Below are 24,267 nucleotides of genomic sequence, written 5' to 3' on the forward strand. Positions count from 1 at the left end.
ATTACAAGATAATGCATCGTCTTCTCCTAGTTAGCAGTCACCTAAGACATTATAATAAGTCGATAATTTAATGTTGTTGGACCGTAACGTTTCATGTTGCGTCATGTGAAGATAATTGAAACTCTAACATTACAGAAAAGAATAAGAAAAATTAAGAAAAAGGAAGTCTCAACTTCCTCTATGATGAAAGGAAGGTCGTACGCGGATTCGAACCGCGGTCACCGGAAAGATAATGATTATTGAATCAGAATCCGATGTGATAACCAACTACACTATACAACCAAGGATGTTTATCGCCCCTCAAAGGTGAATCCATAAAGACCCAGAATGCGCCGTTTTGTGTTGGTATTTTCAGGGGCATCAAGGATATGTGGCACAGTCCACAGAAATTGTTACGACCAGCCCCAAGATAATCAAAGGCAGAACCTAAAAAAACAACGCCAAGACGAAAACCAAAAATGCCGCCCGCACCCCATCACTGCTCCCAACACCAGCCGCACCGGCCGTCACGACCGGCAGACGAGACGAGGTCGAGCCCTTGGCGGCGGTCTGGTTCCCAGGCGGAATCGGCGGCGCCGCGGCCAGGTCCGAACCGCCGGCCTCGGCGCCCTGCCAGGCGTTTGCCTCGAGCGTCGCATCTGACAGCGAGGCCTTTCCGACCGGCAGGGCGCTGGTGACTGGTATCACGGTCAGGATCTGGGCGGTGACGCCGTTCATGACGGTGTAGATTGTCGTTGGGACGCTGATCACCGTGTAGCTGGGGTTCTCGTTTCCATTGTTGTCTCTGCTGGGAGTCACGCTGGGGGTTGAGGATGGGTGTTTCTCGGCGTTGCTCTGCTCGCCCGCAGGCACAACTGTGGTGGTTGTCAGAACCGTCTCGCCGATGGGGACGGTCTTGGTGATTGGGATGTTTCCGACGGGGCAGTAAGTCGCCCCGGGTGGGCACCTCGTCAGCGTGGACGTAGTTGTCGTGTCTGCAACGAATTAGTGGGCTGCACGGTCAAATATCCCGGTTTGCTATGCTTACATAGAGTAGAGGTTACCAGCTTAGTGGTGGTGATGTCCTCGCCAGAGGGAGCAGGTTGAGGAGTCTCGATCACTGGACAGACTGTGGTGGATATGGCAATAGTGGATGTGACCAGTACTGTGCTGGCAGCTGGGCATCCAGCTTGGGCTGAAGCGCAAGAAGTTACCGTAAAGACCGACTCCGTATCTGTTGGTAAAATTAGCTGTTTACTTTACTATCTGTACTCATTTTCAACACTCACAGATTGTCGACGTCGTCAATGAAGGTGTGGACGCTTGCGCTGGCACAAGGCTAGTAACCCACTGTGTAGAAGACGGTCCGGTGGAAGACTCAGAGTCTGACTTGGAAAAGGCTATGTGCGTACTTGTTGCCTGTGAAAGCGTGGTTTCTAGTTGGTTTGACTGCGATATGGTGGATGAAGAGCTGCTGTGGTCTGTGGAAGGAAAACGCGTGGACTCGAACTGCGAAGATGAGGAGTGGGCAGGCTCTGAGTTCGAGCTATGAGTCGCCGATGTAAACGCAGAGTCAGAGATATGGATAGCAGTAGAAGCGGTAGTTCCGTCGCTCGTCTGAGGCGACGATGATACCGTGGCTGGCGCCGAGGTGGTGTGCGAGCCGGTAGCTGTTGAAGTCGGATCCGTGTGGCCCGAAGTTGGGCTGGTATCGGTCGAAGACGCGGTGGGTGGTTGTTCGGACGTCGATGCTACGCTGGAAGAGTCCGAGACAGATGGAGGCGTTGAGACTGCAGAAGTTGAAGATACTTCACTGCTGGAGGAGCTCGTCGACGTAGTCACAATGACCGTGCTCGACGCGGTGCTACTGGCAGATGAGGTGGCGATGCAAGAACAGGCGGCCGAAACTCGGCTGACACGCTCATCATCCTTGTCTCCAGAGCATTCCCTGAAATACCTGGGCATGTCTTCGGCACCAGATATATCACCGTTCAGCCACTTAGCACAGTCCGTGACGGCGGCTTTGCGATTCCTGCTTTCCATCATCTTGTTGTAGTACTCCTGCTCCGGGCAGCTTGGGCCGGGGCCCTTGCCCTTGGTGGACACAACCACGCCGGAAAGGGCCATAATGCTGAAAAAGAGCGTGTTGGCATGCATGATGCTGAATTGTAACGAGTGTCTTAACTATGTAACTTGGCAGAGAATTTCATAAATCAACTCTGTATGATCTTCTCGATGGAGAGAACATTTGATATGGCGCGCCTCCACCATTGCAGGCTATCTTTATATCCAGTTGAACATAGTAACAGATGGAAAAGTTCTTTCACTAGAAATACAGAATACACGGACACGGCAGAGCCAGGTTGCACGACTTGGCGTAGACGTCAGGCTATTGATGATCAGTAGGGATGTGCACGCAATTTCGGCCGGACGGCATAGCATACATCGGGCGGTATGTCCGAGGCCATTATGGAACGAAAGGAAGGTTCCACATGGATCCGTCTTGGGGGCATCAGAGACGGACAGTTGAGAAAAGGTTCATTCTTTAGTAGGCCCGGGACAGCGGGTAGGCTGGGAAATGAGCTACCAGACGAGTCTCAAAGGATTGACGACCAGCGCCCCAACACGTAGACCACGTTTCAAACCGCGAGTTCCCGCGGAGTATGATTCAATTCTATTTATACATCCGGCATATCTGTCGCCCGCTGGGTCACTCAAAGGAACGTCAATAGCTGCAAGGGGTAGATTATGCTAGTATCGATGGTGTGGTTGCACCTTATTCCTACCGGGGGGAGGGGGGGTCCCTGACATAGGCATGTAATTATGTCAAAATTTAACATTTAAATAAAATCTAGATATTATAACTAAATACTAGCAAAAGGCTAATAAAATACTATTATAAATAAAATCTGTTAAGGGGTTAATTATATGTTAGATTTTAACATTATATTAACGCATATCAAAAATCCCTAAAATTTATAAATCCGCCAGTATTAAATTTTATAAGTTAGCCTAGCAAATTAAAATTTATATTTTTGTATTTCCATAGCTTCTAATAGGTTATATATAGTCAAGCCAAATAATAGCCGATAGATAGTTGAATTGGGGACAAGTTGAAAAAAGAAAAAAAAAACTTAATTCTAGCGGGAATTAAACCCCCTTTTTTGCCTGTATATTAGGCCCCTAATAGTATGTTAGGGCTTGACAGCATATTAAATTAAAAAGCGTTATATAATTTATACAAGACGAAATAATTTTAGTACTATAAAATGCTTATAAAAGCCTTTTAATAGTATATAGGTATTATGTTTTGCTTATATTAGAAAACCCCCCTTCCCCTGGTAGGTTGACGAAAGATTCACTTGGAGGAGAAACCCCGGGCACGTACGGCTACTGAACGATTCAAGTTGTTTACTGTCTCGCCCGGATAACATTATTCCGAGATGTAGCCAGGTAATCGGGCCGGAGGGGCCAAAGCAAGGCGAAAATAAAGTCCCTGTGGTGCGAAGTGTACAGAACAATCATTGTCATGGCTGCTGCCGTACAAGCACGCGCAAAGCATTTTAGTTGGTATCTGTCTAGCAATCAAATATCGGGTATTCTTCTCATGGACTTTCGGAAGTATTTCGTTTGTTAAAACTACACATCCTTCCGGCATCGGGGCACCGACCACGACCACTTTGCAGCTGCGGTTGAGACCAGTTGACGCGTAAGCATTGCCAAGGGGCCTAGACTGGTCGTTGTCTACCAGCCATGGCAGGGCGAGATTTCATCTATCTTCTCCGCTTGAACAGCGATACCCAATATGTTGGATTCTAAGATGGACTCCACGCCGACATTTGCAACGTGAAGACTTGGGAATAGCACACGTGGAATGTCGAGAAGACCGGTTGACGTTGTGAATGCATATCACACTCACCTATTTTTCCGGATCCCTGGTTTGCGGGGCCAGCGCCAAATTTTTATTGTTTCGATACTATTAGTGGTCTTATAATTCTATCTCCCGCTTGTTACCTGAAAATTCACCCCGAAATGTGCATGTTATCTTATTAACCCTTGGTTCCAGTTTGTGGTTCAAACTGTGATGTACCTCAACATCTGTTAAGTACCGCTTGTCTTGCCTATGCCAGAAGGTCATCATTGATTGATTCGCACCGAATAGAAGGACCCTGGAATGGTCGCTCTCGCCATTGCTTTTAATAGACATCAGGGCCGCGGACGTGGGGGCGGGGCGGGCATGTTTAATATTTGCCTGACGGTAATGCGAATGTTCGCACCATCTTCGTCACTCCAGTCGCGGTTAACAGCTGTGACGATTCGTTGTTCCAGTTCCAGCATGGTAGGCCGATCCGACGGCTTGTGTGCCCTAAGACGCGCAAGTCAGTTCTGGAATCGCAAATACAAGTCCTCTAAAATGGGTCGAGTGTAAGGGGAGTAAATATCCAGAGCAGCTGGAATCATTTTCGGAGGACTCTTACATGCACCATGCTATTGTGTCTATGAGAAGTGGGTCATAAATGCCCATGTTTGAATCTGACACAAGTTGTTGGACATAAGTTGGTATCGTCTTCTTGCTGCCATCAGCCAGCGTCACATCGAACCTACAGTATCCCGGAGTCAGCTACCGAGTTCGTGGGCAGTTCAATAATTCATTCTTGCATTTTCTTAAACAGGGTTGAGACCATATCCAAATATGCTTACCACACACAGTCCGGTGGGACTTGGGCTTCACACTGAGTAAGCTATGCACAGATGTTAATACAAGCTAGGCAAGGTTGTCCGACAGTCTTTGCCCTTCTTCGTCGTGTTGCTTTCTGTCACGAGACATGCCCCAAGCTACACCTCGCTAGCAGTCTCACAGTCTTACGGCCAAGAAATTGCATTCACGAGGAAGTCTCTTACCAGGATTGTCATCAATCGCCCAACTTGCCACACTATTCTCTCTGCTGTCAGCAAAGTGATCCGAACAATGCAGTATTCTTACAAGCATTTCATGTTGAGTTGATTTACAGTTTGTCCACCAATCAAACTTGCCAGCAGTGTCATCTGCTGCTAATGAATTCCAGTCGTAAACATTGTTCCATGTCTTCGTGAACTGCTCTGGAGGATTACACTTCGAAACGATTTAGCAGACCGCATATAAATCGACCGATCAAAGGTGAACAATTGACATACCACGGGATTTCCACACACTCTCCACCCAACACGGGCTCGTAGGCTTGTACGGTAGTGTGGCTCCCTGAATGCTGCAACATATCCTAGATCACCGATTTTGATAATCGGCACCGAGGAGTGCCCATGACCATTCGGCCCTTGGGCAGCTGACGTATCTTCACCTACCATCACGTTGCGGTCGTTTATATCCAGGTCTACCAGACCGTCTGATGTACTCAATGGCAAGGTAAAGCCCATAGGAATGAATTCCTCTTGTGTCGGGGGTTGTTGTTGTGTCGGGTCAAGCTCACTGTCCCACTCGCCGGGGTAGGCAAGAGCAACGATCGCCCGGAAAAAGCACAGGAATATGGACCAGAGCTCTGAATCCTTGAGATGTACCGGTGTGTCTATAGAGGCAGCAGACAACCTCCGAGCGAGTCCCTGTATGCAGGAGTCACCGCATTAGCTTCCAAGGTTCCCTCGGAAAGCGAAACGTGTCGAGAATATGCTTTAAATATCTTTTTTCTTTTGGGAAGGGGGGAGGGAGGGGGCTTGGAAAGGCAGTATTCTCTCGATTCCGCCAAGGCAAAGAGCTTTGCACTCTTACGTTGAAATTTCCGTGCCGCATGAATTCCATTGCATATATGAGCATCGAGGGGTTGCCACAAAAGGAAATCAACTCGCTCCGATCACCAACATCATCGGCCATGCACCGATTCCAGTACGCTTCTGATATGTGTGCAGTCGCGTCCATATTATCTATCGGACCTGGGAAGAGTCGCTGCATTGGCGAAGTCAGTTTCCATATGCACTAGTAATGCGGAGAGGGTTCGAGCCAGGGATCTCGGCTGAATGATTTTCTTTCTGTATTAAGTGGCAAATGCTATAACCCCAAGCATGTTGGACACCGTAGGTGTTCCAAAAGTTTGTGGCAGCGGTGGAGAGGATGTATCCTATCAAACTGGAGCGGTACCTCACCTGAATGATATGTTTTGCCCCCACCATTTTCCTCATACACCACATTTCCGTTGCTATGCTGAAAATATCTGTACTCCACTTGAGAACGAGCTTGTTTCCGGTGCTTGTTTCCTCGAATAAGACCGCTAAGCCCTGCGAGCCAGCTCCCAGTACTCTGAGCATCCTATACCCGAGGTTTCCTAAGTAACCCACAAAGGAATTCGACACTGGATATCGGCCAGGACCTTCATCTGTCCTGCTTACATCTCGAAAATGGTGAACTCCCCGCACGGGGCCATCTGGGTCTGGGCTAACAATCGCATGCTCAGGGATAGTGCCCGGCCGGTAAGGGATCGGATATTGGCTGTAGATTGGTCTTCGTTCCCGACCGTTCCATTGTAATAATGTGCCAGAACGCCAGAAGTCGAAGTAGTCAATGCTTCGTCGCAGGATGCGCCACGCCGCCTGCGTGTCGTAATCATCGTCGGACATTTCGAAGGGTTTGGGGAATGACCAACGCCAAAAGATGGAAAATTGTCTGTGTGCGCTACAGAATAGATATTACCTAGGTATAGTGTCACGAAGAGGGAGCCAATATGTATCAAACTGGGATTAAGCTGGAACATCCATCGGGACCGCCACCGGATCCTCGAGTTAACCAGGTTGCACAAACAAAGGAGCACCAAGCAGCAACAATGGACGCGCTGCTGTACAGAGCAGGCCAGTTCCTTTCCGTTTGCAGAGACTCGTTTTAGGTCCCGGAAGACACGTCTTTGTCCTGTTAGGAACGAAGTGCGGCCCGGTAATTAAGTGTGCAGTAGTGCCGACACGTGCTGCAAGTGCTAGAATTGTTTTATTGCAATACGTCACAGTATGCAAGATGTAAAAGATGGAAAAGTCGGCGCAGACGACAGGGCAAGAAGAACTGATAGAACCATTGTGAATAGCCGTCTTTGTTTTTACGCATGCCCTGCTGTCCTGGAGGAACGAAATATGTGCCGGACGATCAGGACGACAAATATGACGAGAAAGTCATTTTCACACTACCGTCAACTGCTCGTTGCTACAGTCGGCCGCAGCTGAACTCAGGAGACCCAATATCGACTGAGGCTGCGACTGCATCTGTATGTCAGAACCTTGGAATTCTGCCACACTATCCCAGCCTCACTAGAAGCATATGGTTGCTAGCGCTGAAAATTGCCGCATACCCGTTATCTGGCGGAACCGGTTCCCGAAGGATCAATATCTAGGGAGCCAAGAGTAGGAGGGCATCAATCCAGGCTGATAATGGAAGGCCAAGATCGTATCTTGCTATTTTGGACTGACAGGTCATCTGTGTGCCTACATGCCGTGCCTGTAACGTGATGCATAGGCCTATATCCAAAGACCTCTAAGTTGTCAATACTGCACCCTGTCGCTTTAGGAATGGGTCGCCGTGTTGCTGTCTTGGCCACTCATAATCAGCCCACCTGGGGCTGGGAAAATTGTCCTTGTGATACCTGTTGGTGTTTTCCATAAATTCCGGGGTGACTGACATTGTTTCGTTTTATTGGAATTGGCCCAAGAAAGTCTAATTCTTCTCCTGTCTACAACGTCACCGGTATTTCTTCATCATGAACGGGCGGTACACTGTAGAGGTTGCCATGTCTTCCCTCTATAGTTCGGGTACAACCACGGCCTTCTTGCCACATGCCACATGTCTTGCGCCGTCCAATTTGTGGCTCACTACTATGCCATGTGGCACACAGTGGTCAAGTGACGATTCAGACTTTGTAGATGAAGTGGATCCTCCCATTTGTACAGTTACATTGCTGGGCCCTCCGGATCGGGCGGATCGAGATTGTTATGATGGGTATGATCACGGGTATGGTTATTACAAGGTCAACAACTGTCCAGTGGGCATGACACCGGCACACGAGACAACTCAAACTCCACGTGCAGTCTTTGCGTCAGGCTTGGAATACATGACTACGTTTGTTGTCCTTCGTAAGTGTTCCATTCACCTCTAAATTCGAAGTTCCCTTTCACTGGCTGACCGGTTCATTAGAGCATACGAGTTTGCATCGACATTCGATGCCGTACCGGCTACTGGTGAAGCTAACGGCATCATTACCACATTTTTCTGTCGGGCTGATAGAGTCCAAACTCTTTCTGACCAGACGGCAACCCTCACAGTCTCGATAGATCCTCTCATCACAACGGAAGTGGCGTGGGACTATGAAAAGGACTACATCTATGCCTATTCAGCTGCTTTCAGTAGAACTGTCTACTACTATTCTGGTACCATATCCCAATGCCTCGGCGGGGGCTGTCCGGAAACTTCCGATCCTCTCGCTGCTCCGACTCCTGCCCCAACCCCTACACCGACAAGTTCGTATATCCCGCCGCCTTCACATCCGACCACGCAGTTTACTCCTGCTCCATCATGCATTGGCGACTCCCACATGTATCTCGTCTCGACAAGCTGCCAGATCGAGACGAACAGAGGGGTCACTACACCCGATTGGCTCGAGTGCACCATTACAGAATTCGGAGAGTGGAACACAAATAATGCGGCATGCTATGACAACAGATTCTATCCTCGGACGCCGGTGATCGGTGATGATGGCACGGCCTCATTCTATGCGGGCTGCCCGGTGGGCTACACGACCGCTCGGGAGTCGACGTGGCGCCCATTCAATAAAGGGATATACACACAGGGAACAAGTTCCGTCACAGAGGCTTTCGACGTGGTGGTGAGCATCGTCCGTTGCTGTCCCGGTGGGGACTACAGCTTCAAATACAGCGATGTCCGCACAACCACGACGTCGCGCGCCGGCAGAGATGTAGAAGTGAACTTGTTCCCTCCGCCGATGTGCGTTGCGCAACACGTCGAGGCGCTCTCCGGCAAGGACATCGAGTTGACACTCGCCGTGAACACCCAGGTGTGGGACAAGAGGAAGAGACAGGAAGAGACGCAAGGCATTGAAGTCACTACTCGGCCGTGGGACTACGATGCTTACCTGTTCGCTGAGGCGGTGCACGCCAGTGTGACGGTCTTCCATGGTACCTACTCATGTTATGAGAACTGCGACGACTACTTCGCCTACTCGTACAATAATACTGACCCTAACTACACCCCGACCAGTACGGCCGCCAGCTCAACAGGTGAGTCTGGTCAAGATGGGGAGGGAGAGGCTACTCAGACCTCGCAAGGAGAGACTTCACAGGCTGGACAAGGAGGGCCAACACAAACAAGTCAGGGAGAGACAGCACAGACCGGTGAGGGAGAGGTGAATCAAGCTTCAGGAACATCTGGTACGGTGAGACATACTTTGTTCAGGAACGGCCTACGAACTGCTACTCTTTTGGTCACCGTTTTATCAGTTCTTTCATGAAGCATGTGATGGCGGCGAGGGATCGCTACGGGCAGTTAATTGTCGGTGCGAAGCTTACCTAGGTAATGTGTGAGTATCTCAACATATACGTCGATCATTACAACACAAATATCTCAAATCAAGCGTATATTAGGTTGTACAGAAAGAAGCCAAACTGCTTTTTATCTTTTGTCTGAATACCAAGGCACTGAGGTACTACCGTCGATGGCTTGATGCAAGATCCCACTTCCAAGGGTGGTTTAAGGTGGTTTCGTTTTTAATCCCCATATATATAAAATATATATAACACCTTTATATAATAGTAAATACTTAAAACTTAACGTCTAAAAAAATATAACATTAATAATAATAAAAAGAGAATATAATATATAAATATATAATTAAACTTTATATTATATAAATAAAGTTAGAAAATATTACTTTTAATAATATTATATTAAAATTATTAATAAAAATAGCTTAAAGATTAATCTACTATAATAAGTTAATAAAATAGTAATATAATAAGATTGGAATAATCTTAAAATAACCCCTATAAAAGAAGAATCTTATAATATAAAACTTAATAAACTAACTCTTCCCTATTAATATACTTAATAACCACTTAAATCTACTCTTATTAAATAAACTAAATATACTATAATCCTTATTTTAAATATATAACTAATAAAATAGTAATATTATAATAATAAACTTATTTAAAAACCTTTCTATATAAATTTTATAAAAAATTAAAACCTTTTAAAAGATAAATAAAATTTATTTATTATATATTAAATAAATACTATATAAGGAAAGTAAAAGTTTTAATACCTAAAAATTAAATCTTTCTCCTTTAAATATACTACTTTATTATTAAGGATTTATTTACTTTTATATAATATATAAAAAATATAATAAAAAAGAGAGCCTTATAAAAAAAGCTAGTAACTTTATATATAAATAAGTTTAAAAGTATATATTAAATAATTATTAACTTTATACTTAAGTTATAAGCTAATAGCTAGTTTAAAAGCTAAGAAAATAATAAATAGATAAATAGTTGAACAAAAAATACAATGTGGCCGAAGCCCCTACTTCCAAGGTTGCACGACATTCACATGTTTTGTCAGCTGAGGAGTCGTGACCGGGACAGGCCCCCGGCACAAACTTTCATGGAAGCTTAATGACCACGAGACTTCAAATGTTGACTGAGCAAACAAGTGCATGGACAGTGAACCTCGTCTAATTGTCAAAGCTCCTATATCAGATTGCCATACTCAGCTAAAAGAATGGCTGTCGCAGCGGCTGCCACGGCCCTCTACGAGCCAACAGCCGAAGGCATCGCCGTGATCACCATCAACCGACCCACAGTCCGCAACGCAGTCAGCGCAGCCACAGCGCGCCTCCTCGCGGAAGCGTTCCAGAAGTTCGACAAGGACGACACACAGAAGGTGTGCGTCTTCACAGGCGCTGGCGGCCAGGCGTTCTGCGCCGGGTACGACCTCCACGAGGTCGCCGCGTCCTCCTCGGCCTCGACCTCCAACATCGGCCCTGATGGTTCCCCTCGCGTCAAGCATGTGACCACGAGAAACCCAAGAGACCGACTAGAGGATGTCATCGGACCGAGTGAGTATGAGGTTGTGTGGGCTATCGCTGGCCCCGAAGCAAATCATTAATATGTACTTGCCAGTGGGCCCGTCACGGATGCTCACCTCCAAGCCAGTGATAGCCGCGATATCGGGTCACGCCGTGGCCGGCGGCCTCGAGCTGTCCCTGCTCGCCGACATGCGCGTCTGTGACACGACCGCGGTGCTGGGCGTGTTCTGCCGGCGGTTCGGCGTCCCCCTCATCGACGGCGGGACCGTGCGGCTGCCTAAGATTGTCGGCCTGGGCCGTGCGTTGGACATGATCCTGACTGGACGCCCTGTCGACGCGACGGAGGCGCTGGCGATGGGGCTGGTGAGCCGCGTCGTCGAGAAGGGCAGGGCGGTGGAGGAGGCGATGGCCCTGGCCAGGAGCTTGTTGGTGTTTCCTCAGGAGTGCATGAACCTGGACAGGCGGTCGGCGTACTACAGCACCTTTGAGGCGTCGAGTCTCCGCGATGCATTGGGGTTCGAGTATGACGCTGGTGTTCAGGTGGTAGCGAAGGAGAGCATGCAGGGGGCAACAAGGTTTCACAAAGGGCAGGGCAGAGGCGGATCGTTCAAGCAGGTCAAGGGCAAATTGTGATATGTTCGGAGGTCCTGCACATGTGGTGACCCTAGGTATTCTCTTTCCACTGTTATTGGCACTGTATTCCTTCAAACGCTGGTTCTTGAGCGTTTACCACTGTATGAAGGCGCCGCGTACATTTTACATGTATGGGGATTAAAAACGAAACCACACGTGGTGACCCTAGAACGAGACAGCAAAAGAAGACTGGCCGTGTGAAACTATGCGATACGTACACTTTCCCGTTGATATCAAGTCCGGGAGGCTTACATGAAAATGCAAGGTTTCTCCGCACATTTACCGGCCTGCTCTCACTCCAGTCTCATAGGCAGAGGCATAATCTCCTTGGCTCACAAGGATTGTAGGTCTGCGTGAGTAGATGAAGTCTAGCTTAAGTTTGATAAACTGTGTAGTATCCGTACTCACGTCCAGGCCATAGAGATTCAGCCTCTGAACTTCTTGGTAGCCTCCTCAAAGCCCATCCCCTCCTGCAGCGCAGCCATAACCTTATCATCCGCGTCGACCATCTTCTGCACTATCGGAATGACCTCCTCGGCAAGCTCCTTGGGGCAGACCACGACCCCGTTCAGGTCCCCGATGATGTAGTCGCCCGGCCTGATCTCCATGTCCTGCTCGTCCGTGGCCAGCTTGACGGGCACGTCCACGCCGACGACCTTGAGCAGCTCCTGCGGAGGCGCGGTGCCCACGTCCCGCGCGAACACCGGCCACCCCTGCTCCCGCTGCTCGTGCAGGTCGCGGAACCGCCCGTCGATGACGCTGCCCACGGCGCCGAGCGCCTTTGCCCGCGCGGTCATCAGCCCGCCGTACACGGCGTTGGGCGTCTTGGCCGGCGCCGAGACGAACACCACGGCGCCCGCGGGGACGGAGTCGATGTAGTGGCTCGGGTGCTTCGGCGACGGGTCGGACAGCGGCGCGTACTTGACCGTGTACGCCGGCCCGACGATCCTCGTGTCGCCCGCCTGGCGCTCTGGAGACCAGAGCGTAAGGCCTGAGAGGAAGCCGCCGTTGCGGTACTTTAGCTTCACGAGGGCGCCCGAGATGTCGCAGGTCGGGAACTGTTTGAGCTTCTCGACGATCGGGTCTGAGGCCATCGTGGATGGGGTGGAGTAGCCGCGTGCTGGAATGCGAGCGGTAATAATGCGGAGTTGCGATAATAAAGCTGGCCTGATGTTCCTTTGGAGACGACTCGGATGCACCGTTTGAAAGGAAAGGGTCATTGCTATCGTGCGGATGTCTTCTTGCTGTCAGTTACATCTCATTCAGGTACGAAGCATACTACGGGTCTTCTGAGGGCCGATGTCAACCACCTCGGCAGGCTCTACCGAACAAAGCCGGTGGTCACTGTCGGCCGAATCCCGCAGATCCGCCCACATCACGTCGGAGCAGCGGCTCCCACCGGGGCTAGCTTGAAGTTCAAACGCCCCTTGCAGTAGTCACAAAGACGGACGTTACATTTGCAAATGGTATCATGGCAATACACCGGTATTTCCCCAATCCTTCCGACCATACTCATAGTTGAGATAACTTTCAGCTAGTATACTTATGATCGCTCTCGCTAGCACAACAGCCGCCAGAATTTATGGATATAAAAAGATCCATTAACATCGAGCTTATAACAACTGTAAACACTGCCTAGGATTAACACTCTGAACTCTGGCGATGATATCCTGCTAGATACACAACCATAAGCGCGCATCCTGTATAGTACGCGCGCTTGCTGCACACCGGTTTCTAATCAAGAAGGTTCCAACAGTGAGTCCAGGTCGATATCCTGGTCTAGAGATGTCTTCCACACTTTCTCGCTCGTCACAAAGCCGGCGTTAATCCCGGCGTACCACCTGCCCTGTACACATTTCGCCTGCTTGTCAAGTTCGGTGAGGCCCAAAGCTGGCCGAATCCCGTCCTCAGATGACGACTCTCCTCGAATACCGTAGAAGAGAAACGGCAGCAGAGAGGACTTCCAGACCGGTTGCTGGGGCTCCCTGTAGTTCTGGATCACAATGAGGGCTAATAAGACTGCGGTGATGACCACGAGGATAATAGGTAGCAGTAGCCATTTCCAGTCAAAGGCGATACAGACCGTGGCTTGCGAGACGGCCCCCAGAGCCAAGTCGTGCTGTCCAGCATTATAGTTGCTTTTCGCGATGGTCCTAAACTTGTTGGTGGCGCCTGTGGCGAAATTCTGGATCGAGCTTGAAATGGTATCAAAGGTCGCATTGCCACCGTAATAGAATGGCTCAAGCCACCATGGAAGAGGGCAGTAGAGGGACTGGATGTTCATATCAAAACTGAACTCGCAGCTGCCTGATAGCAAGGTCTGTGTGAGGAATGCCCAGAGTGCTACAGCGTAGACGGAGCTCATCTTATATAGGCATTCATCCGGGGCTGCGTATTCCACGCCATCGACGGAGATTGGTGTAAAAGTTCGGTTTGCAAGTCGAAAAATATCGTAGAAGTTCGTTTCGATACTATATTCTAAGTCACCTAAAACACAGGGTGTCTTCAAGGCTGTGTGGTTGAAGTGGAAGAGGGCCTGGAATTCCCCTGCCTGAGTGCTCTCGAGCCAGTTTTGACGAGCTGGGACCGTAGAAATGACGGCCTCGTGAAAGGCTCCCTCCTCGACCACAGCTTGGTAATTTTTCATGCATGGGTATAATATACTCGTCACCGAGATATAATTCCATGCCCCCGAACGATCGTACGTGGCGATGATATTGTGTGGACAATCCGTGAAGTTGTTGCACGTGGCCTTCGTGAATTCAAGAATCGTGAAATTCAATATAGAGATGGGCGAAAGATTCCGGAACTCATCACTGAATGCTGGAGATGCCCATGTTAAGTCCATGTCGGGACCAACATCTATGAAGTTGTTGTGTTGTGCGGGGGGTAGAAGACTTTGAAGGTTCCGACCGTTTGGTAGTGTGCAGTTGAACCTGGGAGTGTCTGTAGTTGAATTGTCTATTCTGCCCCTGGATACGAGGGAAGTGGTATCGACAGACAAACTGCACAGGCCTATGGATGAATATGAGATATTTGTGGAGTCAGCATGAAATGTACAGTTGCCAGTCTGGCATGTTGCCGTCACGCTTGAGTCGTTGCCGGACGGGTTTACTAGGGCGCTGACTAGAGCCCCCTGCCTGTCGACAGTTACTAGCCAGTTTCCAGCTCCCATCCGGTAGTATTCATCCTTCCAGGACGTGTGATGTGGGATTGGGACCGAAGCGTTGATTCCGGGAACGTACTGCAGGCAGTCTACAGATTTGATGGCCTGTTGCGCGAAGGGGCCTAGTGCCAAGGACAGGATTATGACGAGGCTACCGATCAGAGATAAAGTACTTCCCGGTGTGGTGAATATGAGGCTTATTGATCCTAGCAGGCCACGGCTAGCTGAATCAAAACGTTGGAGTACGTTTATGGGATGTGATTGGCGGGAAAACCAGGACCATTTGCTCTGACTGATAATTTCTGCCACAGTGAGTAGGATTAAGGCGCGGGACAATGTGGCGAGTACCGCAATGAGTGTATTGGGATTTATACTGAGGGGCCATTCAGGGACAGTCTTTTCATTAAAGTGCGCAAGAACAGAGATGATTGCGGTAATTAGACCGGTTGCGAGTATGACAGACAAGATCTTAAAGGTCCAGTATTTGAAGACTCGATGTTGTTTAGTTATATGCCTTGGCTGGGGCTGTAAGATTGGGTCCGCGTTGGCAGGAATGATCGTAGTGTTTTCATATGTGATGGTCGTACTCGAAGCGTCGGATGGCATGGGGTCTGCTGTAGTGAGTGATCTGTCTGCCATTGAAAAGACGTCCCACGGGGTGTTTTACGGATGCTATTTGTTGGCTAAGAGATGAATGGAACAAGAAAAGAGCGAATAAAGACCCTGGCGGGATCACGACCTATAAAATAATGCATGCTTGGGACGGAAAAGCTAAGTTACACAGGCGAGAAGTGATCAGGCCACAGTGACGGCTGTGTTGAGGCGTGGGTGGAACTCTGTCTTGTTTTGGGCCGCAGCTGGGGTAACACTGCGTTTTGTCGAGCACAGCCTCAGGTGCTGATAAATCAAGCGACCCAATCCGCATATAGTCAACACGGTATTGGTTGTCCGTTTGCCAAACCGAATTACAAGTTTCTGTGCCGTGCTCGCTAGACTGTAGGCAGCAGCCCCAGGCAGAAAGTGCCAGTGACCATTTCTCACACTAAGAGACGGCAACAAGAAACTGAATCGGCCAAGCAGGAAAGCATACACACGAGCTATTCAGTCAACCAAATAGCGGCCCAAAACTATAACCAATTCCAGTACATCATCTCCATCACCATAGTACTAGCTATGTATATATAAATTAAGTTGAATTATTGAACAATTAACGGACAGAATTTATCGACGGTTGACAAGCGAACTACAATATCATTTAGAGGTCTATCTTGAGGGCCTTCACAACGTCTGCAAAACCTCGATTGATAGAATGTCTAGGTATGGGAATACTAGTAGATGGTCGAGGCATTCAAATGCAATATGGTGGAAGGACTGCAGCCTTTTGGTCGAGAGGCCGCCACAAGCAGAGATCTGCGGCACTGGGAATAGCCATCATCAGCTTCGAAACCAACATTGAAGCATCAATGATAAAATGATTTCCACTCTAGCTGGCATATCGGTGCAATTTGTGAAGTTTTCACCCAGTACAAATATCATTTCCAACAAATTCAGGAGCAGCCTTCAATACTTTCCCCTTGGATCCTCAGACAATCTCCCCTAAAATCCAACAGCACATTTGGCCACCGCTAGTCTGCATGTTGAGACGTCTTTGTGACACTATTACAGTACCCAGCCCCATCCCATCATCCTCCTGTGCTCGTCGAAGCTGGTAGTCTGGCCGAGGGCAAAAGGACACGAGTCCCAGCTCAGCAAGTTGAAGAAAACGACATATCCATCTAAGCCTTGGCCTTGCCACTCGGCTTCGCCCGGCACTCGTCCTCGTACCTCGGGCTTGGGAGCTCCCACGCGCACGTTATCAGACCGATTTCTATGGCGCAAGCAATCTGGTTCTTGCCGGGGCCCAGGTCGACCGTGCGGGAGCTGTTCCTGTCGTGGAGGACGCAGTGGTACTCGGGGATGCAGACCTCGTGGACGCATTTCAGGTAGGCCTGGTCGAACGTGCCCGTGGCGCCGGCGACGACCGTTGCTTCGTGTACCGAGCCGGTGTACTCCGTCGCCACACGCATCGTCGAGTTGGTGAGCGTTATTTTGAAGTCTGGCCCGGACCGGCGGGCGCCGGTGACGGCGGCGGTCAGCGTGGCCAGGATAAGAGTGAGAGGTTGCTGTAAAAGCATGTTTGAGGGCCCCTGGGCGCTAATACTAGATTTTCAGGGAGTATTTTGTTATTTCTGGCTCGCTTGCGGCGGTCACTCATCGATCTCGGTATGGAGGGGGGGGGGGCGGCCTCGTATTTGTATTGCTTGGATGGGGGCTATGGTGTTAGCTTACCTGGCGAGGGTCTTGTTTGTGCGTGTGTGTGTGTTTGGAGGGACGATTTCTTGGTTGGGATTCCCTCTGTGCGACTCATTTATATAGCGACCATCTTCAGACCTAGTCTCGCCATATAACTCCATCACGGCGACTAGCTTATGGGCTACTTGTATCCACGATTCTAGTTAACGCTATTATTAAGACGGTACCCCTTAGCCTTATTTATATGTTATAAGGCTGAGGCTATAAGCAACTATTATATTATGACTATCGCTATCGACACCGTGTTCTTTTCAAGCGCGGGGTCTTGGGTGCTTACCACCGTAAAGGCGCCATGTATGTCCTCGGACGTATACGGAATAGAAGCGAAACCACATTGCTGTTGCCTAGTCAAGTTTGTCTTGACGTTGTGCCAGTGTGGTCTCACTCCAATGTTGTCCAACGGCATTGGGCGACGTGGTATTGAAACCGTGATAACCTTAGAAGTGTCACGGGAGCGACACAGAGGAGGGATGTCTGCCCAGTGTTGCTCAGATTCCTGATCCTCAATGCTTCGAGTAAAAAATAGACTGCTAAGAAAAAGGGGAAAAAAGCAAGCCGGAATGGAAGGCGACGAAGTCAATCAGCGAATACGGAGTAGTTAGCTGATACGGGCCCCAGAGGCTGCAGGTGGTCCCGAGGTCTATGCGCAGCAGCCCCTGCCCACTTCCAGTCACCCCCAGTCCCACGGGATGGCATTGTGCATAGGTGCACAGCGAATCACTCAGTGTGCAAGTACAGCACACAAACGCCGCCCAAGGAGGCAGAGGTGTTCACTGCCCAGGTGTTAGCCGTCTGCTAGATCACACCAAGAGTACAGGCCTCGCTCGACCAACGTCACGGTGTAAATTATATACCTAGGTATGTAGTCGACTGAATACCGGTAACACTGGTACGCAATCGGAAAGCTAAATAACACGCAACAAGAATATAACTACTGCATTTATACTTTCTACTGAATTAGGGTTGTAAATTTATTCCTTAATTTCTTAGTTTAATTAAGTTAGTCTTCAATCTTTTAGTTTTCAATTAGACTATAATTAAAAAAAATAGTCTTTAATTATTTAATTATATTTAATAATTAAAACTAAAAGATTAAAAAAAAATTAAAAAAATTAAAAGATTAAAAAAAAAATCTTTCTTATTTAAGTAAAAAGTAAGGTAAGAAGTAGATTAAAGCTAGAATTAAACTTAAACCCTATAAATATTATATAAATATTTTATATATTATAAATTTTCTACCTATATTATTAAGTTAAACCTACTTTTAACTTAATTAAATTAAAAATTAAAAACTAATTCATTAATTACTTTAATTTTTAATTATAATTACTAACTAAAAAAAGATTTATTTACTATTTTCTTAATTAAAAGTCTTTAATCTTAGTTAAAGCTAATAACTAAACTAATTTAAACTAATTTCAACCCTATACTGAATCACCGCGAAGGTATGTTGCGTCGAATCTATCCAGAGATGTATTTGAAACATCCCAGCTGTCTGCTATTTATATTCTAAATGTACCACCTTGCACCTCAAGTGCTATATAGTCGTGTAAAGAGCGTAGTCTGTCTGTGTTCCGGACCTCAGCCATTCGAAATAAACGGCCACTTCGAACCGAGTTACTTTTTGGCGGCCGGGTTGCTTGGGAGAAGGCGGAGGCGCTTGTTTCTTGAGCCAAAAGGTCTTTGAACGCACTCGTTGGTTGATAGTTGCCAGTGCCTTTGGATCCACGCACTGGCAAAGCTGGGGCTTGCCCTGGGAGTTCTTAAAGAACGTGCGATTCTTGGGGCTCTTCTCGATGGTCACGGGCTGGCGGAAATGGTGGCTGCCAATGTAAAACCATGCCTTCCGGCTCTGGCTGTAGAAGACATCCTTCGTTGTAGTCCTGCTGATGGGCTTTCCTTGCGCGTCGCACTCGACGTACCCCTCTTCGTTGTCAAGGTCGAAGTAACCGCCGTAGTCATGACCTTGTTTTGTACGCATCAGGTACTAGTGACATGGTTTGCGACTGGATAACAAATAGCCCACGAGGAGCCGTTGGAGCTTCGGCTTCAGGAAGAGACACGTACCACCCAGCTTGACGCGCCGCCATCTGACCCGTCGCTGTCATCGCCAGAGCCGCTTCCATCCCTGAGTGACTCCTGGTATAGCACCTTGCCGGCATCTTCTTGTAGAAGTTCAGGATCTCGAGGAGGGTTGGCTCGTTCATGCCCCAGTCGTGCTGGGTGCACTCGACGACGACGAAGTGGCCGTGGACATCCAGTGGTGCCCGTCGCTGCCCCTTCGCATACCCAGGTGGAAGATGATGCCTGAGCTCTCAGACATCTTGGCGCTTCCCTCTCCGTGGATCACTTCGGAGGTAATGGGAGGCAGTGACGGGACGGTGGTTGCCTGGAGGGCCCGGCCAGTGCAACCGGGAAGTACAGCTGCCCCATAAAAGCCACCTATAAAATAAAAGGGACCCATATCGCTTCCCACGACCAAGAACCAACAAACTTGCTTCTTGACACATAAATTCAAGACCACCGCTCGACCCGGAGAACCTTTCCCGACAGCACCTCTGTTTTCTACTCGGCACTCCCATCATCCAATTTGAGCAATTTCATTGAAACTTCACCAACTCTCGTCAAGATGGGTTCTGATCTTGTACCTCCTGCCTACCTCGAGGGAACCGAGCTTTCGCTCGTTGTCGATAAGGCCAATGAAACTTTGCCCGGAAATGTCAAGGCCACCGTCACTCGGGAAATCTCTGCCACGATGTCGACCGTGTTGGAGGTCACATACACAGACGACTCAAGCACTACGACCAAGAAGGCCGTGCTCAAACTGTTCGACCGCCGCTTCGGTTCTTCGCTGCGAAAAATGCACGCACGGAGCGAGTCTCTCCCGGAATGGTGTATTCATGCCACCCGTGATGGAGAGAAAGCCTTTCGAAGCTATGTCCAGAGCGGCAAGGCATCAAAGTTGTGGCACGAGATCGACGCCGACAACGAGCAGATGGAAACTATCCCCCTCGAGCCGGAACAATACTATGAGCCCACGGAAGAGGGCATGGCCAGGTACGAGGTCGCGCTGCAACGCAGGTGCCGCATCTTCTTCCGGAACGAGACCGCGGTGTACGAGAAACTCGCACACGTGCAAGGGGACTGGATCCCTCGCATGCTGGCACATGTGCACCTGGCCTCGGTCCCGTTATCGGAGACGGACGAAAAGACCGAGGACAAAGCCGAGGACAGCCCGTTCCTGCGGGTGGACGGGGTGCTGCTCGAATACGTCTCCGGCATACCGCTTTCTGAGCTTGAGAACTCTCCTCCCCTGCCCGAACGCGGGGAGTGGGGCAGGATCCTGCAGGATGTTGCAAACATGACGGAGAAGATCAACCTCGCTGGTGTAGTCATGAAGGACTGCAGACCAGAAAATGTGCTTCTGAGATCCGACACTTGGGAGCCCGTCTTCCTTGACTTTGGGCAGACCTATGTTGGAGACTTTGATGATGAAGAGGCGGAATTTGGCCTTTCTGTCTTCCAGTTCAACAACCCAATGGGTCTTCTGTGGAATTTGGTTTGCTCAATCAAGGAAAAGACAGGTGTTGTGATCGATTTGAATTATCCTGATTATTCTTCGTTGGTAGAAGGCTACCCAGAGCCTGAGATGCCAGTGGGGATTTAATAGTTCTCAAACCTGTCTCCCAAACGTCTCACATCTAAATTTTATCACAAATGGAATCCATACACATACCAAAGTATATTCTCTATCTACAAAGTAGTTTCGTTTCTAATATCTCCAAACTGAAAGATTGCGAATATCTCCCTCTTCCCCACGCAGGCGTGTGCTTAGGCCTGCAGTCAGGCGCTTAACTAGCGCACTTATACCTTAATTTAATACCACTCTACCCCTAGTACCTTTAAATAAAGATCTTTACTTATATTTCTAGGTTTTATTATATAGGGAAGAACAAAACCTTACATGACCTGACTAAATCTGGAGCTAGGGATTGCTCATCACCCGTTGCCATGGTTCAATGCAGGAATATGCTAGTTCTTCGCCTTGCCATCTACCGTCGTCACAACAGATTCAATCTCTCGGCTTGTATCTCCTGCAACGCTTACAGTATTACTCAGGTCCGTCTGCTGCCGGTTATTCTTCCTATTTATGAATTGTTCATCTCTATATCGATCATCACTGAGACATTACAACTCACCCTCTTCTATGATGCAATAAGGCTGTGATAAACGCAGTCCAAAGCAGGAAGTAAAACACCAATGTGACCGGCCAGCCATGCTGCCATCTGGGTGCCCCGAACGTCCCTGCGATAGGGAAGATGAGAAGGGGCACCCAGATTTGGAATGAGTAACCAAAGGTCATCATTGAGCCCTAAAACATGTCCGGTCAGCCATTATCATGCTGGTAAAAGAGGCTGTTCCCAAGCCTTTGGGATACTAACCATGATGATGGCACGCTTCTCGGAATGGTCCTTGACGATGGAGTTGACGGTTGAGTATAAGATCGGACTGGCGCACCCGGACACGCTGAATATCGTACTGGTAAATAGGGGGGATCTATAAGCATTATGGCCCTCTGTAAGCGTTACGCCTACTGTAAGACTTATACTGACTGTAAGAGTTGACCCCTTTTGTAAGAGTTAGAGAATTAAGGTGTAAAAATTATGTGATAAGATTTTGGTGATCTAAGAGTTGCTTTGCTTGCTTAGGTGTGGAGGATGGCTGAGAAGGATTCTTCTTCTGGAGCGATTTTAAGGTTTTTTAGCCTACTCTAGGGTGTGGTTTTATCTTCGTCTTCGTCTTCGTCTTTATCTTTTTCTTCTTCTTCCTCTTCGTGACTGCCTCTTTGTGACTGCCTCTTCGTGACTGCCTCTTTGTGACTGCCTCTTTGTGACTACCCAGGTGCCTACCTCTTCCTACTCTAGGGTAGGTATTTAGGTAGGTATGTACTTACTTCTCTCCTAAAAAGTCCTTACGTGACTTCTACACCTAAATTCTCTAACTTTTGCGAAAGGGTAACTCTTGCGGTGGGTGTAAGCCTTGCGGTAGGTATAAGTTTTGAAAACGAAGCAAGCCTTGCGGGCCCCCGCAACTCTTGCGGGCTGCCTGTAGGGCCCGGTACGGTAGGTACCACGTAAAGAACCTTTTCCCGGGGGGGTCAGCTAGCGGTATACTAACACTCGAATACGAAGGAAAAGCGACCCACTTTAAAGGCTTCGGAATATTCCAGATAATCATACATATGGAAGAGAAGAGCACACAGGTAGTCTCGATGCTGTAGATGGCCCGGGAAGGATAGATGGCCGCCAATGTCGCACTGAGCCAAGACGCAAGGGCTTGGATGGCATACGTCACGGAGGGCAGCTCGTTAGCCTTAACCGTACTGTAGCCTTCAGCCTTCAGCCAAAGGTTCATGTACTGCGAGAGGTATGATGATATGATCATGCAGCTAGAGCTCGCCCTGTCAGTGACTCCTTGTCATCCAAAGAAGAGAGACTACAATATGAGAGGCACTCACATGTAACAGAACACAAACACCCAGATGTGCCACCGGCTCAGCGTCCGCTTGATAACGTCCTATCCGAGCTTTCCGGGTCTCCGGGTGCGAAACCTCTCCAGGCGGGTCTTGGCCAGCTCAGTGTCATCCTCAGTGAGGTAGAACGGCCTCGGCGAGTCCGGGATACCGGGTAAGACGACATAGCCCAGCAGCGCAACGGGGATCGTGATTATGATAAAGAGCCACCGCCACCCCGCCATGCCCCCGAAACCCGAGAGGTTCGTGTACGCGGCGGCCTGCAGGTAGCCGCTGATCATGGAGCCCAGGGGGTTGCAGATGAACCACGTGCCGGCGCGGCGGAAGAGCTCCGGGCCGCTGTACCAGGACCCGAGGATGAAGTGCGTCCCCGCGAACACGGGCGCCTCAAGCATGCCGACCAGGAACCGGAGGACGTACAGCTGGTGGACGTTCGTGACGCGGCTCTGAGCGAAGGTCGCCATGCCCCAGAGGACCTCGAGGGTCGGGAGGAGCCACCGGGCCAGCTTTGGCCGCGACATGAGGAGCATACCCGGCACCTGGAAGACCACATTCGATGTGGCATAGCAGACGTTGAAGTAGTTGAGCTCATTTCCGTTAAGGCTGAAGTCCTCTTTTAGCCCGCTCACGTAGGCATTACTGATATTTGTTTGATCTTTAGGGATTAGCTCTTGCCTTTGCCGCGAACATTAGAACTTGCGTATTTACCTAGATATTTTACGAAGACTATCAAGGCCAATCAGTGTCATCATTCCGGGACTGCGCGTTGACCGAGAGCTCACAACATAAGCAGGCAAACACGAGGATGGAGATATCGAGCTTGAGTAGCAATCTGGCAGGTCTTGAGTATTTGTCTTCTTTGTGGACATTCTTGATCCCCACTTACTTTTCTCTGCCGCTGGATACTCAGATGGGTACCAGTTAAAGACCTCTTTAAAGACACCGATTAACGGTAACCTCGAAGGTCCGCGGCTTTTTGTCTTTATATCCCCTTCGGTCGACATTGTCTACGACGAGAAACGCAATCAGACATGGGGAAATGGTACAGTAGCAACAAACCAAGGGGAGGTTTCTACAAGAACACCTGAATGCCATTTTCAGGTCATATAGCTGCAGCTGAAGCGTGATCGGCCTACACACTTCCACCTTAGACAGCGTTACGGGCATGTGGCAGCCGCAGGAGTTAGCTTCATCGAGGCAAGAGCTCCAGTCTGTAGGGGCTATATATCGATCCACTATAGCTCAGAGCAGCAGAAAAAGCACGTATTCCACATTAGGAGTCCCAATAATTCTGGGGCTAAAGTGGTGCTTGGCAGGGCCCGAATGGGGTGCTGCCGAGGATGTGCCCATTCGGCAGTGTCGAGGTTGAGCTGGCCCCGAATCCTTCCAGATGAACACTGCGATATCCGGGACGCAGACTACGACTTCCGATGACGCTCGTACTGAACATCTGCAAAGGAGCTATCATCAACATTCTGGTGCGGTTCGGATGCCACACTCCGCCAAGTGGCTGCCAGATGGTGTGCTCCCAGAGGTTA

At 49.1% G+C, this 24,267-nt stretch overlaps 8 protein-coding genes across 8 annotated transcripts; 2 read left to right on the forward strand and 6 right to left on the reverse strand.

Annotated features, from left to right (window-relative positions):
• Positions 1 to 426: 426 nt before the first annotated feature.
• Positions 427 to 2,136, reverse strand: KVR01_008122 (uncharacterized protein; the record flags this gene model as incomplete). Its single annotated transcript, XM_044788310.1, has 3 exons — positions 427 to 974; positions 1,028 to 1,156; positions 1,392 to 2,136. The coding sequence occupies 3 exons, from the start codon at positions 2,134 to 2,136 to the stop codon at positions 427 to 429; spliced, it is 1,422 nt and encodes a 473-aa protein (XP_044643100.1).
• An 8,457-nt stretch (positions 2,137 to 10,593) lies between these two features.
• On the forward strand, positions 10,594 to 11,782 carry KVR01_008226 (uncharacterized protein). Its single transcript, XM_044785745.1, has 2 exons — positions 10,594 to 11,075; positions 11,140 to 11,782. The coding sequence occupies exons 1-2, from the start codon at positions 10,739 to 10,741 to the stop codon at positions 11,676 to 11,678; spliced, it is 876 nt and encodes a 291-aa protein (XP_044643204.1). The 5' UTR covers positions 10,594 to 10,738; the 3' UTR covers positions 11,679 to 11,782.
• Positions 11,783 to 11,804: 22 nt separating this feature from the next.
• Positions 11,805 to 12,994, reverse strand: KVR01_007956 (bifunctional 4-hydroxy-4-methyl-2-oxoglutarate aldolase/oxaloacetate decarboxylase). The gene has a single exon (XM_044785228.1). It carries the CDS (start codon positions 12,896 to 12,898, stop codon positions 12,104 to 12,106), a length of 795 nt encoding a protein of 264 aa, XP_044642934.1. The 5' UTR covers positions 12,899 to 12,994; the 3' UTR covers positions 11,805 to 12,103.
• Positions 12,995 to 13,416: 422 nt separating this feature from the next.
• KVR01_008343 (uncharacterized protein) lies at positions 13,417 to 14,043 on the reverse strand (the record flags this gene model as incomplete). Its single annotated transcript, XM_044792395.1, has 2 exons — positions 13,417 to 13,452; positions 13,477 to 14,043. The coding sequence occupies 2 exons, from the start codon at positions 14,041 to 14,043 to the stop codon at positions 13,417 to 13,419; spliced, it is 603 nt and encodes a 200-aa protein (XP_044643321.1).
• Positions 14,044 to 16,429: 2,386 nt separating this feature from the next.
• KVR01_008237 (uncharacterized protein) lies at positions 16,430 to 17,018 on the reverse strand (the record flags this gene model as incomplete). Its single annotated transcript, XM_044782942.1, has 1 exon — positions 16,430 to 17,018. One exon carries the CDS (start codon positions 17,016 to 17,018, stop codon positions 16,620 to 16,622), a length of 399 nt encoding a protein of 132 aa, XP_044643215.1. The 3' UTR covers positions 16,430 to 16,619.
• A 1,715-nt stretch (positions 17,019 to 18,733) lies between these two features.
• On the reverse strand, positions 18,734 to 19,519 carry KVR01_007683 (uncharacterized protein; the record flags this gene model as incomplete). Its single annotated transcript, XM_044789868.1, is given in 3 exon segments — positions 18,734 to 19,183; positions 19,264 to 19,475; positions 19,486 to 19,519. The coding sequence occupies 3 exon segments, from the start codon at positions 19,517 to 19,519 to the stop codon at positions 18,734 to 18,736; spliced, it is 696 nt and encodes a 231-aa protein (XP_044642661.1).
• A 202-nt stretch (positions 19,520 to 19,721) lies between these two features.
• KVR01_008114 (uncharacterized protein) lies at positions 19,722 to 20,863 on the forward strand (the record flags this gene model as incomplete). The annotated part of the gene is made up of 1 exon (XM_044781255.1): positions 19,722 to 20,863. Exon 1 carries the CDS (start codon positions 19,826 to 19,828, stop codon positions 20,861 to 20,863), a length of 1,038 nt encoding a protein of 345 aa, XP_044643092.1. The 5' UTR covers positions 19,722 to 19,825.
• A 365-nt stretch (positions 20,864 to 21,228) lies between these two features.
• KVR01_007798 (uncharacterized protein) lies at positions 21,229 to 23,733 on the reverse strand (the record flags this gene model as incomplete). Its single annotated transcript, XM_044787969.1, has 9 exons — positions 21,229 to 21,340; positions 21,498 to 21,568; positions 21,639 to 21,753; positions 22,403 to 22,645; positions 22,715 to 22,773; positions 22,828 to 23,384; positions 23,438 to 23,455; positions 23,512 to 23,561; positions 23,636 to 23,733. The coding sequence occupies 9 exons, from the start codon at positions 23,731 to 23,733 to the stop codon at positions 21,229 to 21,231; spliced, it is 1,323 nt and encodes a 440-aa protein (XP_044642776.1).
• Positions 23,734 to 24,267: the final 534 nt, after the last annotated feature.

Source organism: Diaporthe batatas (genome assembly GCF_019321695.1).
Source record: "Diaporthe batatas strain CRI 302-4 chromosome Unknown Contig00009, whole genome shotgun sequence".
NCBI classification, from domain to species: Eukaryota; Fungi; Ascomycota; class Sordariomycetes; order Diaporthales; family Diaporthaceae; genus Diaporthe; species Diaporthe batatas.